The sequence below is a fragment of the Centroberyx affinis genome, unplaced genomic scaffold (assembly GCF_046629955.1).
Source record: "Centroberyx affinis isolate AG114_WGS23_722 - 3 ecotype Tasmania unplaced genomic scaffold, CSIRO-AGI_Caff_v1 ptg000122l_1, whole genome shotgun sequence".
NCBI lineage: Eukaryota > Metazoa > Chordata > Actinopteri > Beryciformes > Berycidae > Centroberyx > Centroberyx affinis.
This window is the reverse complement of record NW_027278823.1, coordinates 118,570-133,606: the sequence shown is the minus strand read 5'-3', so window position 1 is coordinate 133,606 and position 15,037 is coordinate 118,570. Positions and strand designations below refer to the sequence as shown.

The following is a 15,037-nucleotide window of genomic DNA, read 5'->3' as shown; positions in this document are numbered from 1 at the left end:
ATATTCCCACTGAGACATGTAGTGTGTCTGTGGTACTCAATAGTGGCCTTACCACACTTGATGTTATTATTTTTTTTAATCTCCTTTAAGGTATCACTATAATATTCCTGTAGCGGCTCATAGTTTTGCTGTGATGTTTGTAGCCTATTTCTCTAAAAACTGTATAGGATTAGTTCTGTTCTTTTCCATAAGTAGGTATAAGAAGTCTTGTCAAACATTAAATATTATCTATCGTCGGGTTTTATTCTGTCAGTTAGGAGCAGTTGGACTAGATTCCTAATAAACACACAGTTTGTGTGGTGATGCCCAAAACCCTGGGAATTAGAGTTTTCTGAAGTATAACTTGGGCATACCGCCACTCATGTTATGTTGACTTGTGTCGCCTCCCTGTGGCTAATAAAGCTCACTACACCAGACTTGATTTAACTCGGAAACAAAACCTTAGAGACCCTGCTATCACTTCCTGTAGGTCAGGTTTCCATTGCATTTGGAAGAAATGGCGGACATGGACGAGCTGTTCGGGAGTGACGGGGATAGCGACAATGAACAGCGAGGTATTGATCTCTCGGCAGCTAAAAGTCTTATTTGAAGGGTTTAATGAGAATAGAAAGCTGTCCCTGTATTACAGTAGAAATTAGCTTTGACCGAATGACGGCCAAGAAGTGTAAACTGTTGTTTCTTACATGCATGAAATAGGAGTAACGTTAACGTTAACATTAGTGTTTTGTTTTGTGTGCGCTGCAAGCGAGTTTGCCCTGGTGCTATTTTAGCTAGATATTGTGCGCATTTAGAAAATAGATTGGCTGAGACACGTTAGAAGTCGTTGTAAAAGTAAATATGAATATTAATGCGCTAACCACCTACGGTCTCTTACCATTCATGTGTAGCTAAGCAACCACGATGTTTAGCTAGCTACTATTAAGAAAACTGAGGAAGAGTACCGTTAGCATCTAATCATCATGATCATCCATCATCCTAATCATTATTTTCAGAGTCTGGCTCTGGCTCCGGTTCGGACTCGGACCACGACAGACCCCGATCCGCCAGTAATGCCTCCGGCAGCGGCAGCGATAGTGAGAGGGACCGAGGTGACGATGATGATGAGGAAGGCCATGAGGCAGGAAAGCCCAGCATAAATAAGGTGTGTACTTCCAGTTCGACTGATGGTCCAGGAAAACATTGCTCTGCCCGCTAGCCTGGCGTCTACCAAGCATCACTGGTCATCATATCCCACTTCTACTATCGGAGATGTTATGAAAGGATAATAACAGCGTGTTTAATGTTTCTTGACAATCTTCTAGAGCTGTCTCTACACAGAGTATTTATACTGGGTTATTGGTGGATCAGAGCCAGGGTTGATTTAACCCTAGCCAGACCTGACCTGGTATTTGTTCTGTGTAAAGCAGGAGAAATGCCTGAGTAAATGCCATGGCAACCATGGTAACGATCTTGCAAGCCTCCATCACCTGTGCGTAAGGTGCACATGGAAGTTGGGCTGTCAACAGACAACTGTGGCAAACAGTCGATTGCTGACTGCTTGAGGTGAAGAAGAACTGCCAAAAATCAAAGGTAGCTCAATAGAGACTTGGTTTCCAATTCAAGCAGTTTAACTAGCAAAACTAGAAATATTAATGCAAACATCTTGAATCTACTGGATCTATAAATGGTCTAATTTTAAAACAACATCACACAATAATCACAGGATAAGATAAATCCCAAGATAAAGTTTATTGTTGCACAAGATACTTTTTTGTTTCATGAGATACAGTGGTTCCTGTGGACCCCTCTCCCACAGTGTAAAGATGATCATAACAATTAGAAAGTGGATAATGAACGCTTGTATCCCAGCTCTGCTACAGCATTTTTACCCAGGTCAGTTATGTAAAGACTGCTAGGTTACACGGTCACACAGTCAGCATAGGCTAGTTAGAGATATCAGGGCTCTTTTCCTGCCTTCAGAAGCAGCCATTCGCTGCCATTCATTGTTGTGCAGTCTGAAAAACAAGACAGACTTGAAAATTGTCAAAGCAAGATAATCCATAACAGTAGACATTAAGGCTTAATTTTGTCAAAGTTTCTCTGGCTTAGTGGTTAGCACTGTTGTGTCACAGCAAGAAGTCCAGGGTGTTTCCTTGCCTTTGGCCCAATGCATGCTGGGATATGCTTCAGCGTAGGGCTGGGCGATATGGACCAAAAATCATATCTCGGTATTTTTAGGCTGAATAGCGATACACAATATATATCTCGGTATTGTCTACGAAGTGGGCTAAATGTTCAGTTGTAAGTAGGGCTGGCCGATATGGACAAAATCAAATATCACAATATTTTTGACCAAATACCTCAATATCAATATTGCGACAATATTGTAGGGATGACAATTGGTGCTAATAATCATCAGTAATGTGGATATAATGACTAAGTGGGTAAAGGCAAATAATAGAACAGCTAGAACAGTCTGGTAAGTTCAGAAAATTACATCACCTTACTGTCATGCAGCCTTTAAAACCAGGAAAAGACAACACTTATGCCATATCACGATATTACGATATCCAAAATAGACAATATCTAGTCTCATATCACGATATCGATATAATATCGATATATTGCCCAGCCCTACTTCAGCGCCCCGTGACCCTGAATAGGAATAAGCAGATAAAGATAAATGAATAAATGAAAGTTCCTCTGTTACATTGTTATTTCATTGTGCCCAAGTTTGCCCGAGTGGAAGGTTTTCATATCAGCTGCATTATGTTAAGCTCTGCTTACTGTCAATCACCTGACACCTGCAGGAAGAAATGGAAGTTTCCGCCAGGAAATAATCCCTCTAAAACCTGTTGGCTTACAAACTTTATTGTCACACCCAGGTCTTCTTATTTATGCTGTTTTTGCTAGTTGGGACAGCAGTTCATTTAAAGACAGGTTTGATGTTGTAAAGTGTGTATTTTAAAACAATGAAAAATAGTTAAAAAATCTAATTACATAGCCTACATGCATTGGGGGAAATGTAAACTAAACATAGAGGCAGGTGCTGGGGGGTCCTTAAAATCTGCTAACTCCACTGGCCTTCTACCTACCAGGAGCTGTTTGGAGACGACAGCGAAGATGAGCGACACAGTCAACACAGTGGCAGCGACAACCAGTCTGAACACTCTGGGAACCAGTCGGATGCCAGCATGCGCTCAGAGCCAGAGGACAACGATCATTCAGATGCTGAGCAGCACAGCGGCTCAGAACGTGGCCATCGGGACGAAGAGGAAGATGAGGATGATGGGGGCCACCGGTCGGATCCCGGGAGCCCCGCTGGAAGTCCAGTTGGAAGTCCAGTTGGAAGTCCAGTTGGAAGTCCAGTTGGAAGTCCAGCTGGAAGCCCTGCGGGAAGCCCCGCTGGAAGCCCCCCTGGAAGCCCCACTGGCAGCGCAATGTCTGGGGCTGGGAGCCCTCACTCCGAGAGGGGCAGTGCCCGTTCAGACAGAAGGTGGGACAGCACACACAGGATGGTGCTTCTTTATTGATCCCAGATAGGAAATTGCATTGTTGCAGCAGCAAAAAATAGAGGTTTAGGCTGGTGAAAGCGTAAAAAGGTCTAAAGGATATGAATAAAAGGTAATTAAGGATAATAAAGCTACACTAAATTCAAAGTGTAAAGTGCAAAGTGTATTGTTCGTCCCACCCCACCTCCCCTCAGTTAGTCATGTTCACATCCTAGCACTCATCTTGATGGGCTGACTTCCTTGAAATGACGTCCAGCCCGGGGTAACCGATATCCATAAAGCCACCACAGGCATCAAAGAAGCAGACAGTGAACGCAATCAATCTGCAATAAAAACAAGAGGCATTTGAGCTGCCTAATGTTGCACCATAATCACTGTGATATAATAATCATAACCAGTTATACTAATGAGGTAATTAATTAGCTGTTCCAAAGGTGCTCCAAATTTAACCAGGTCGTATACTTCATAGGGGGAACCTGTGATGTGTATATACAAAGGTTATATCATACATTGTTCTTTAGTTATTGTGTTCACAAGAATGTGTCTACACACACACACAGACAGCCCAGGCGCCACCATCCATGACGACATAATGTCCTGCATACCATGTACCGTGGAGGCTGAACATTATGTCTTCATGGTGGCGACATAATGCTAATGTTCGCCCGTGTTTAACAGGACTTGTCTGCAGCATGTTTGGCTTTGCTGTTCTTTCTTTTTCTTTTGTTGTGCTTTCCAACATTGTTGTTGTTGTTATGACTTCCCTGCACTTGATAGCCACAACCGCTCATACTGCTGGCCACGCCCACAGCAAATGGTACATGCTCAAAAACGTCCTGAACATCACTGAAAAGCCTGTTTTAGGCAGGTATACACAGACAGATAATGTATAATATATCCAGTTTATTGTAATTTTATTGTCAATATAGCTTTAACAATATTTTACATGTAGTGCATCTTCATCATGGTAATTAAGAGTTTCTACTTTCTTCCGATGATGGCTATTGACAGATTTAGAGATATACAGATGCTTGCAGTTTACAGATTTACAAATTCACATTCCATTCGAAAGAGCATAATGACGCATTCACTCTTCTGTTGGCTTAACATAAGGGTAACAGCTGTCCTAACAGCATTTACTTGTTATTTGTTTGGACAGTTTGATCAATATTTGCGACCATGAACAGTTCTCTTTCAAAGACAGAAGACAAACTAACATCTCAATCTGTGACATCATCAACAGACACTTTTCTGGAGCTGCTCCAGTCAGGTCGCCCTTGGCTCCGTGCCAATGTCAATACAGTCAGCCCATCATTCATTGTCATTCTTACCTTCGCTTACGCTTGAGTTAGACTTGTTCATGTTCACAGAATTAACATGTTGCTTTCTGTTATGTAATGTCTGACTATTATTTCTTTGTATATTTATTGTAATTGTTTGTTTTAAACCAGTGTGCACAGTGATCCTGGGACTCCCCAGTCAGGACCAGGCACTCCTCACTCTGATGGAGAAGTTTCTGGCAGGGAGAACCAATCAGATGATGAAAAGTGGGAAGGAGGCGCCAAGAGTGACCAGTCGGAGGATGAGGAGGAGAAACGTCATCATCATCATCATTCTGATGAAGAAAGAGAGAACTCTGATGATGAGGGGCCCAGGAACAGGAAGTCAGGTAACAGAGGACATGTTGTAGATGAACCGATTCTGAAAGAGCTTGTCTGCTGTGTTGATATTCAAGCATTAGATGTGTTTATGTCGTGTACCATGCTAGGTTAACCTGCTGTATTAACATGTGTGGTAATGATGCGGTTTTGTGTCATGTGTGGTTGTTTTTTCAGAGTCTGCAAAGGGCAGTGACAGTGAAGATGATTTCATCAGACAGAAACCCAAAATGAAGATCACCTCTGATTCAGATTCAGACAGCGATGTCGGATCAAAGAAAAGTATGAAACCATTTGAGCAAAAAAAACAAAAAAACCCATCTTTTTACTGCAAACCTACCCTTGCAGGTTCATCATAGTATCTTGAGTTAGGATTTTTTTTTTATTTCACAGTATAGTTTAAAGCCGTCTCTCTCTCCCATCTTTCCCCACAGCCAAGAAGCCAGCAGCAGATGACCTGTTTGGAGAAGCTGACGACATTTCCTCGGATAGTGATGCAGAGAAGCCTCCGACTCCAGGACAGCCCCTGGTATCTATCTCACTGTGCATCTACAGTATATATCTGTCTGTCTGCCCTTTTGTCTCTCTCTCGCTCTCTCTCTCTCTCTCTCTCTCTCTCTTTCACTGATCATCCAGCTGCTTTAATTCAGCCATGCAGAGTCTGTTCTTTTAAGAGTTCCTAAATCTCTTTTTCTCAGAGCTTCTCTCTAATCCTCTCTGCTGATCCCTATTATCATGGATCATTGAATCATGCAGGGTTGTTTGAACTGTTCTCTCTCCCTCCCTCTCTCCCTCCCTCCCTCTGTGTGTGTGTGTGTGTGTCCAGGACGCAGAGGACGGGATGGAGGGGGAGCATGCAGAGGAGGAACCCGTCCCGGAGACCCGCATCGAAGTGGAGATTCCCAAAGTCAGCACTGACCTGGGATCTGACCTTTACTTTGTCAAGCTGCCCAACTTCCTGTCTGTGGAGCCCAGGTTAGTATCACCGTTGTGGATAAATCGTAAAAACATACTTTATGAGCTTGTGTTTCCTCTCTAAATGTATTAGAGAGAGAAGATTAAAAAATGGCCAAAATGAGGTAGGGATGAGAAAAGGTGTTCTGTCAGACACTTCCAATACACACTACTGACTTTGGTTTGGCTAGGATCCCTTCATTGTGTTGGTCAGCCAACTATACAATCAGCTGTTGGGTCTTGCTGATCCTAAAAGCCCTTGTATAACTTTTTAAAAAATCTTTATTTTGTTTTTTATTGAATTTTATTTTACAGACCCTTTGATCCTCAGTACTACGAGGATGAATTTGAGGATGAAGAAATGCTGGATGAAGAAGGACGGACTAGGCTCAAACTTAAGGTATGTAGTGTAGTCCACCTAGTGTGTGTGTGTGTGTGTGTGTGTGTGGTGTGTGTGTGGTGTGTGTGTGGTGTGTGTGTGTGTGTGTGTGTGGAGCGAAATTGAATTAAAATGAAAGCATTATCAGAAGAGCATTGTTTATGTTTTTTTCAAAGCTTTTAAAATGACATGGAGCCTAGGAAATAACATAAACTTTGGTTTTAGTTTTTTTTTTACAAACAACTGTAAGTTATGTTGAGAAAATATGCTGCCTTTCTGTGGATCTAAATTCCTTTTCTATTTTTAAGAAGTGAAATACATGTAAGTCTGCCACACAATAAAGGTTTCTCATTCATCCTGATGATTAGCACTTAGAGAATCTTATTGTACATCAGAGTTTGGCGGCAGAAGTTCAATATTTGAATCAGATTTTTTACCAGATCCTCTTTTGGAAGACTGTAAATAAATTTGAAAACCAAAAAAGAAAATAACAGACATGCAACTGTTTTTGTGAGCAAGAAAGATCGACTAGAGCTTATACTCTCTCTGTCCCACAGGTGGAGAACACCATTCGGTGGAAAGTGAAGCGAGATGAGGAGGGGAATGAAACGCGGGAGAGCAACGCACGCATCGTCAAATGGTCTGACGGCAGGTTTGTAGTATTTCCAAGCTGCATGTTGAGGCTCTTACACTCTAAACAAATTGAAAAGAAGCGGTCTATACTTTCTGAGTTTTCGTATTTGTTGTCTTGCTACAGCATGTCCCTCCACTTGGGGAATGAGGTGTTTGATGTTTACAAAGCTCCTCTCCAGGGAGACCACAACCACCTGTTCATCCGGCAGGGTACTGGACTGCAGGGACAGGCTGTGTTCAAAACCAAGCTCACATTCAGGTAAGTCAGTTGCATACCTTTCTGATATTGGGGACAGGCTGTCTCTCGGACACACATACACACTTTCAAGTCAATATGTAACTTGCCGGGGACCCTTGTCATCTGTCTAGACCACCAGTGCTGTCTGGCTCCTCAGCAACCAGACAAGCACTAAATAAGCCCCAGGCTGCCTCTAATTCCAAACAATAACAATAGCACCCTTCATCTAAGCTCCATTCAGAAATGTACTGTATGCTGTAAGTCCCTGAATCACCATGTGCAAGCTGCCCAGGTTTCTCCCAGCCAGACCTGTGTAAGCCTCTTACCCCCCTCACCAAGTCCACCTGGATGTTCTGTCTTCTGAGACCACATGGGACTAGTAGGACATCGGCCAAAGCTGCTTTACTGCACAACAGCCCTCCCGGCCCTCAGACAGGACATTGCCACTTGTTCTGATTGAGTATTATAATAAGAGTGTGGTTTTGATTTGGAATCAGGGCTGAGCTTGTTCAGGGCACGAATGATTAGGACAGTGGGTTGGAAAGAGGAGCTTTAGGCAACCTCGTTAAATATTGAAACAAAACACCTCCCAGCAGGTTGACCAGTTGAGTTCAGGCAGAATTTTATTGTTACTGTTGTTCAATGTGGCAATCAGACTGAAGGTAGCAATTAGACTGGAGTTTATGAAAACAAGAGGCACATAGAAGAAACCCCTGTCAAAGCGCTCAACATTGTCTGCCGATTTTGACCCATACTCAGCATCTAATGTAGCAGCATGTGTGGCTTCTAATGGTTTCAGGACAGGGACAGAAATTAGTGTGGGCTAAAATGCTGACTCATAAAATGCTTGTTAAAAAATAATTAGGAGTACTTTTTTTTTAAGCATTTTAGCCCTGTTCACATTTTTTTCCATTGTTCTCAAATACTCATGCATGAATGCAATTACTGTCCCATGTGGACCAGTGAAGGTGATTTGTGGGAGCCGGTGACCAAGGGATTCTTTCCTTTGCGTCATCGTGGGTTAGAAAAATGAAGCGTTTTTGTTGTTTTTTTTAATCAGAAAACAACCGAGCTCGCAGCCTGAGACAGCGGAAAATGCTGGCACCATGCAGCCAGCAGTACAAGAAAATGCAAACCCACTCAAACCACTGTCACCAAAAAAATAAAACAACCACTTTCATTTAAAAAAAACAAAAAACAAACAAACTCAGCAACGGAGGGCTGGAAGATGGACTGGTTGGGGACAGAGAGTGAGGAAAACGGCACCATCCTCCTCTGTAAGGCCTGCTGCGAGTTTCTAGCAGTAGGAAAGAAGCGTGGGACATGTGGTATATTATGATTTTAAAATCAAACAGATCTTACTGGTACAAATTGAGGGTTTATTTGCCGGTATGCAATGCAAATGTATTATTTTATAGTTCATTAAAATTGCCCCTGAAAAGGACCAAAATGCCCCTAAAAATCAGATCAAGGTGGTGAAATATTCCCTCTGAAAAATACAGTTACTACACTTCACCTGTTTTGGGGAAATGCTATTTATGTTTCCAAAAACAGAAGAAACAGTGGGAAAGTATGCACCCGCTTGTCAGTGTGACGGCCATTTCAGTCTGACCTTATTGGTGTGTTTTGTCTGTCTTTCCAGGCCCCACTCCACAGACAGCGCCACCCACAGGAAGATGACCCTGTCTCTGGCTGACCGCTGCTCCAAGACGCAGAAGATCAGGATCCTTCCCATGGCTGGACGGGATCCAGAGTCCCAGCGCAATGAAATGATCAAGGTAACGCACTCTGGCACTGTGCACACACTCAGTCCACCTGGCTGTGCTGTGTTTCTTTCTCAACCCTTTCTGAGAATGCATGCTTTTGTTACCGCAGGGACTGAAGAGGTCGCATAAGGCCAGTAGCTAACAAGAATCACACTGTGTTACATAAAGATATAACCTGACGTGGTTACATAATGAGGTTATGTAGTTGTCAGTGACATGGAAATAGTGTCAACAAGTCTAGGGGGCTAGTTGCATATCTACTGTCAACCTCCCAACAGGCATTGCTGATAGCATCGTTCATAGTTTCACTCTACTCTGCACTCCCCTGAGGCAGTGTGACTTTACCTGGTGAGGACATGTAACACTGTGCTGCCTTGATGTTGAAACCAGCAACACAACTTTGGTACTAATGATACTGTATGTCTTCAACCGCTGCAAGATCCTCACATACCGGATCTTTCTTACAGCCAAATATTTTTTACTATGGCACATAGACAATGAATCTCTGTTCATGCATTATAATAATCAATATAATCATCTTATGTATAATGTGTAACTTTATAGGGAAGAGTAGGAGCATATAGTTTGTGCAGAAAGAGGTCAGTCTTTGTTGTTACCAGTGTCATACATGATATGTCATACAGACACACCTTACTGTGTCTTTCACCATCTTGTGTTTGCTATCATAATTGACAGTTTCCATTAGTGCTGGCATTGAAGCGCAACAGATCAAGCAATGTATTTGTTTTTTGTTTGTTTTTGTTCTCAGTGAACATCTTGGTTACAACTAGCAAAGCAGCTTTTTCTTGAGGAGTGCAGCATTTATTCAGCCCAGGAATGCCCACAAAGGGTTTTGGCTAACTACCATCAGCTGGTTGGCAGGCAGAATTGACAGGAGGAGGATGGCAAATATTGAGAGAGAAAGTTGCTGCAGTAAGTGCAGCTCTGAAAAGGCTGACAATCCAGATTTTCCAGAAGGGACATTGTGTATGCAAATATTAGACTCTGAAGTCACAGTATCCATTAAGTGGAGATTCCTTCCCTTTGTGTACTCCATTAAATTAGTTGAACACCTCAGGGCGTCCTGGTGGCTAAGTCTGCTAAGGTGCATACCATGCAACTGCAACCAGGAAACTTTGTCGCAAAATAATATATAAAAACACCTCATGTTGAATCCTTTACATAATGAAACTAATGGATGAAAATTTAATGAAAAATTTGAGTGTCTGCATCTTCTCTGTGCTACATTTGAACATTTTTCTCTCAAAATCACTCCCAAAACAAAAAGTAATTGAAAGAATACTACTCAAAGCTAAACACATTGCTTTGGCTTCTGATATTTTGTGTTTTGGGGGTCAGATATTATTAGTCATTACATCCTATTTCTCCACATACATTTTTGATAGGACTGATTTAAGTTATATCCCTTAAAATGTCAACAGAATTCACCAGGATTGTTCTTCCAATCACAGGTTTAACTGGAGATGAATATTAGGACTTACGAAATTGCACAGTTAGTCACTGGGACAAGAGTGTTTAAGATTTTAAATCATCAAACCAAAATGCAATGTAAAACTTGAAGCCAACGGTCAAACCGTCTCCCATTGGTGTCTCTCCCGGCGTGTGCGATCGCAGAAAGAGGAGGAGCGTCTGCGCGCCTCCATCCGCAGGGAGTCGCAGCAGAGGAGAATGAGGGAGAAGCAGCACCAGAGAGGCCTGAGCAGCAGCTACCTGGAGCCCGACCGCTACGACGACGAGGAGGAGGGCGAGGAGGCCATCAGCCTCGCCGCCATCAAGAGCAAATATAAGGGAGGAGGAGGCCTGAGGGGTGAGGACAAAACAACTGACATAACCACCACTTTTATTTTCTCTCTTCCTTTCTGCCTCAAGTTTGCAGGACTTTTAGGAAGTCGATCAGGTCGAGTTAACATCCTCCTCTTTTGCTGTCTCTGATCCCACCCCCACCCTCTCTCCACCCAATCCAGAGGAGCGAGCGAGGATCTACTCGTCGGACAGCGATGAAGGCTCAGACGACGATAAGGCCCAGAGGCTGATGAAGGCCAAGAAGCTGGACAGCGACGAGGTAGGTGCAGTACCCTGCTAGCCAGATGGGGGGCGCTGTGATGCAGGACACTGGGGGGGGGGGGGAGCCAACTGCTCACGTTTCCTTCATGTGAATTGGACCGGACAGGAACTACTTGTCCTTGTAAAGAACATACACTTAGTCTGTACCGGCTGTTCCCGCAGAGACCGGTGGTAGTGAGAAACATGCTTTTATGATGCATCAAAAAATGTAACTGGAACACGACAAATAAACTAATAGCACTGGAAAGCTGTACAGAATGTCTGCTGCTGTCAGCATGGCTGTCATTTGTGTTAGTCATGTCATCACAGCGTTCCCTCTCTCTTGTCTCTGTCCTGTGCAGGAAGGTGAGGGCTCGGGCAAGAGGAAGGCCGAGGACGACGAGGAGATGGCCACCAAGAAAGCCAAGAAATATGTCATCAGCGACGAAGAGGAGGAGGAAGACGATGACGAATAATTCACTTTTTTTCTACCATTCCACTGTATTATCAGTGCTCAGTCCACATGGCGTAAAACGGCCACATTTTGTTTTATATATTTTCTAAAGACCCGTGCGCGCGTGTGTGTGTGTGTGTGTGTGTGTGTGCGTTTGTGTGTGTGTTTTTGCTTGTTTATGTTCTGTACAGCAGAGGCGAGGAATAAATAAATAGTTGTCTTATGTAACCAAAGCGTTCCAAGGCTCCCCTCTCTTTTTTTTCAAAGTTATGAATCATATACATGAATCACACTGTTTTGAGATTATGAAACATACTGTTTAATCCTGTTTCCAAACAAAGGAAGGTTAATGGGATAGATGCCGTGGGTTGATGAGAGACTGCGTGTGGTAAATGGTGTAAAAGCAAGGCCTGCCTTCTCAATCTCCACCTTTGTGTTCCTTCACTCATCCACCTCGCATAACAAAAGCATGTCATTGACCAGTGCTTGTGCGGTTCTGCCAGTTTTGCTTTGAAGTCCATTGCAGGGGTGGAGAACAAACGCACTTGAGGAAAGTATTAGAGAGTGGACCGACAGGCTAGGGACAGTGAGAGGAGGGTAATAGCCGAAAGCTTTACTGCTTTCAACTAATCCCACCTGACAAGAAAGGCGAGCGATGAGGGGATTTGGAAATTGAGATAAGGGAGTTGGGGACAGCATTGTGCAGTATTGCGACAGTAGATCCTCCTAAACCTTCCTGCCAGCCGAGAGGAGAGGGATGGTTGGTAGAGTGAGAAAAGGAGCAGGGGAGTAGCCAGGAAGTATGGGCCATATGCAAAGAAGATGACTGCCCCCCCCCCCCCCCCCTCCACTTTGCTCTTGTCCTCACACCAAGCATCTATGATTCTTGCTACACTAGGTGCAGCTGTAAAAAGACTGACAATCCAGTTTTTCCAGAAGGGACATTGTATGCATATATTAGACTGAGGTTTCCATTAAATGGAGGTTCCATCTCTCTGTGTACTCCATTAAATTAGTTGAACACCTCAGGGTGTCCTGGTGACTAAATTTGCACATACCATGCAACTGTAACCAGGAACCTTTGTCGCCTCATGTCTTCCCCCTCTCTCTCATCCTGTCTCCACTATGAACCGTCCAGTAAAGAAAAAATGCCCAAAAAAAATCATATAAAAAAAAAAAATTTGAACTCCTCATCACATATAATCCTTTACATAATGAAATGAAGCATCTATGACTCCATCCACAACTCAAACACACCTCCACACATTCATTTACTGATCAATTATCAAACGCATCCCTAATTGAAATTATGGGTTTTCGACATTACCCTGATAGCACTAATCAGTCGTAAACTGTCATAACATACTTTCACCAGTTATCCCCTGTTCCAAATCTGTCTGGGAAGGACAATTTCGCTTTAGTCTGCGCAAGTAAAAACTAGCCAAATTGTATTCCTGCTTGTTCCAGTTTGTCTCAGATAACGTAACAGTTGCTGTATGGTATTTTTGAGAAAATTGTGTTTGTGGATTTTGACCGAACCCTATTTCAAAACAAGAGCTGTGTGAAATAAAAGTAGAAATATAAATATACACTTGAGGACCACAGAAGGCATTTTAGTCCAGTTGCTGTAGGGGCTTTCCCTCAGCTTGGGGCCCCTGGATAGTCCACACACACACACACACACACACACACACATACTATGGCTCCCCAGGTAAGGAGTGGCAACATTCTGGGGGTGTGGTGATAGTTATGAAGCAAGCAAGGGATGGTGAGAAATTGTGACTTGATCCTGTTTGAGCCACCAGACTCAGAGGGGAATGTAGGGAACGACAGTCCTGGTTACTGATTTGAGTTCATCATCCACAATGACGCACGGTGTCACACACACCCACCGGCACACACACACACACACACACACACACACACACACACACAACTATTTAACCGGGCTCCCAGAGACAGACAACAGGCCTTGGATCCGACCTCTTTGCCAGCCCCATCCAGACAGAACAGGCTGCAGCCAATCAGAATACAAAAGCGGTAAAACACTAACTATGTGATTAAGTAGAGTTACATAAAATGGCTGCATTCTCTTTCTTGACAACGGCCTCTCTGTCTCTCTCTCTCTCACACACACACACACACACACACACTCTTTCGAAGTGGCCGCAGATGACTGTGAGCACAAGGCAGGGTATCAAAGACCTCTGTTGAATATTGTGAGACCATATGCGCATGCATGATGTGTGTAAGTAATAAAGAGAGAGGTGCCATCAGGACAGCAGTGTGTGTGAGACAGCCTGGAGTGTTTTCTGAGTGTCTGGAATTGGAGACCGCTTCTCTGTAAATTCATAATGAAGCTGCTTTGTGGGAATGAGATTACTGTGTGGCCATTAAATGAGTCATGGCTGAAGGCTCGGACCCAAACACCCTCAGCAGCATTAGCCTTTCCAACAGCCATTTAGGTTGAATATAGGTGTGTGTGTGTGTGTGTATGTACAGTATGTGCTTATGTGTGTACTCACAAGGTGCGTATACCATACACCATTATGCAACCCACAGCAGTGAGTGGAAACCATACCTCCCCATTATAGCTCACGGAAAGCTAAATATAGCGCATGGCATGCATGTTCAATACTGCTCCGTGCAAATATTTGTGTGTGTGTGTGTGTGTGTGTGTGTGTATGTCTTGAAAGAGGAGGTGTCGTCAGTGGTTGTGTGCTGCGTTATCTCAGACTGCAGTGGGTTATGTAACCCAGTTGCACACAGTAAGGAGTGGGGAGGGGATGGAGAGGAGGGAGGGGATGGAGAGGAAGGGGGGGGGGGGGGTGAGGGGGTGGGCGGCTGGCACTGCTACACACAGTGAGCACTAATGGGGGATCAGACAGAAGGGAGGGCTGCAGCATTTCACCGTCATTCCCATTTTCTCTCTCTCTCTTCCCCCCCTCTGCCTTTCTACTCTCTCTCTCCCTCTCTTTCTCTCCCTCTCTCTCTCTCTCTCTCACTGCAGTTGTTTGTCCAGGTTCCCTAGTCGCTCGCTCCCACATCTTTCCATGGTCTTGCCTGAACCTGGACTCAGTGACATTTTTTTGTTGGAAAGCACACACACAGACACACACACACACACATACACAGGCACACAGCAGAGCAGAGCATGAGGGTATGTTTTGTAGCCTCAAAGCCTTGCGGGCAGGTACCCAATGCAGCATGGCTGAATGGCTGAGTCATTTGTAGTGTCACACAGAGGTAACTTGGCCACTATTCTGCCAATTAAGCCCGGGGGGAGGCAGCGGTGGTGGTTGGCGGCGGCTGCTTGGGAACATGTTGGTGTTAGGCCAGGGCCTCTTGAAGTAAACAGAGGTGTGTTTTCATTAGTGTCACCCCCTCTTTCATCAGCTGC

The 15,037-nt window shown here is 43.9% G+C and overlaps 1 protein-coding gene across 1 annotated transcript; it reads left to right on the top strand.

Annotated features, from left to right (window-relative positions):
- The first annotated feature begins 479 nt into the window (after nucleotides 1–479).
- Nucleotides 480–11,861, top strand: leo1 (LEO1 homolog, Paf1/RNA polymerase II complex component). Its single transcript, XM_071528787.1, has 14 exons — nucleotides 480–554; nucleotides 993–1,141; nucleotides 3,078–3,475; nucleotides 4,943–5,160; nucleotides 5,327–5,431; nucleotides 5,584–5,678; nucleotides 5,976–6,124; nucleotides 6,419–6,503; nucleotides 7,040–7,134; nucleotides 7,240–7,374; nucleotides 8,996–9,131; nucleotides 10,755–10,947; nucleotides 11,105–11,202; nucleotides 11,546–11,861. The coding sequence occupies exons 1-14, from the start codon at nucleotides 497–499 to the stop codon at nucleotides 11,657–11,659; spliced, it is 2,028 nt and encodes a 675-aa protein (XP_071384888.1). The 5' UTR covers nucleotides 480–496; the 3' UTR covers nucleotides 11,660–11,861.
- The last annotated feature ends 3,176 nt before the right edge of the window (nucleotides 11,862–15,037 follow it).

Coding starts and splice junctions, on each gene's coding strand:
- leo1 (XM_071528787.1), top strand. CDS start 497: ATGGCGGACATGGACGAGCTGTTCGGGAGTGACGGGGATAGCGACAAT. Junction 3,476..4,942: donor AGTGCCCGTTCAGACAGAAG/GTGGGACAGCAC, acceptor GTTTTAAACCAG/TGTGCACAGTGATCCTGGGA. Junction 6,125..6,418: donor TTCCTGTCTGTGGAGCCCAG/GTTAGTATCACC, acceptor TTTATTTTACAG/ACCCTTTGATCCTCAGTACT.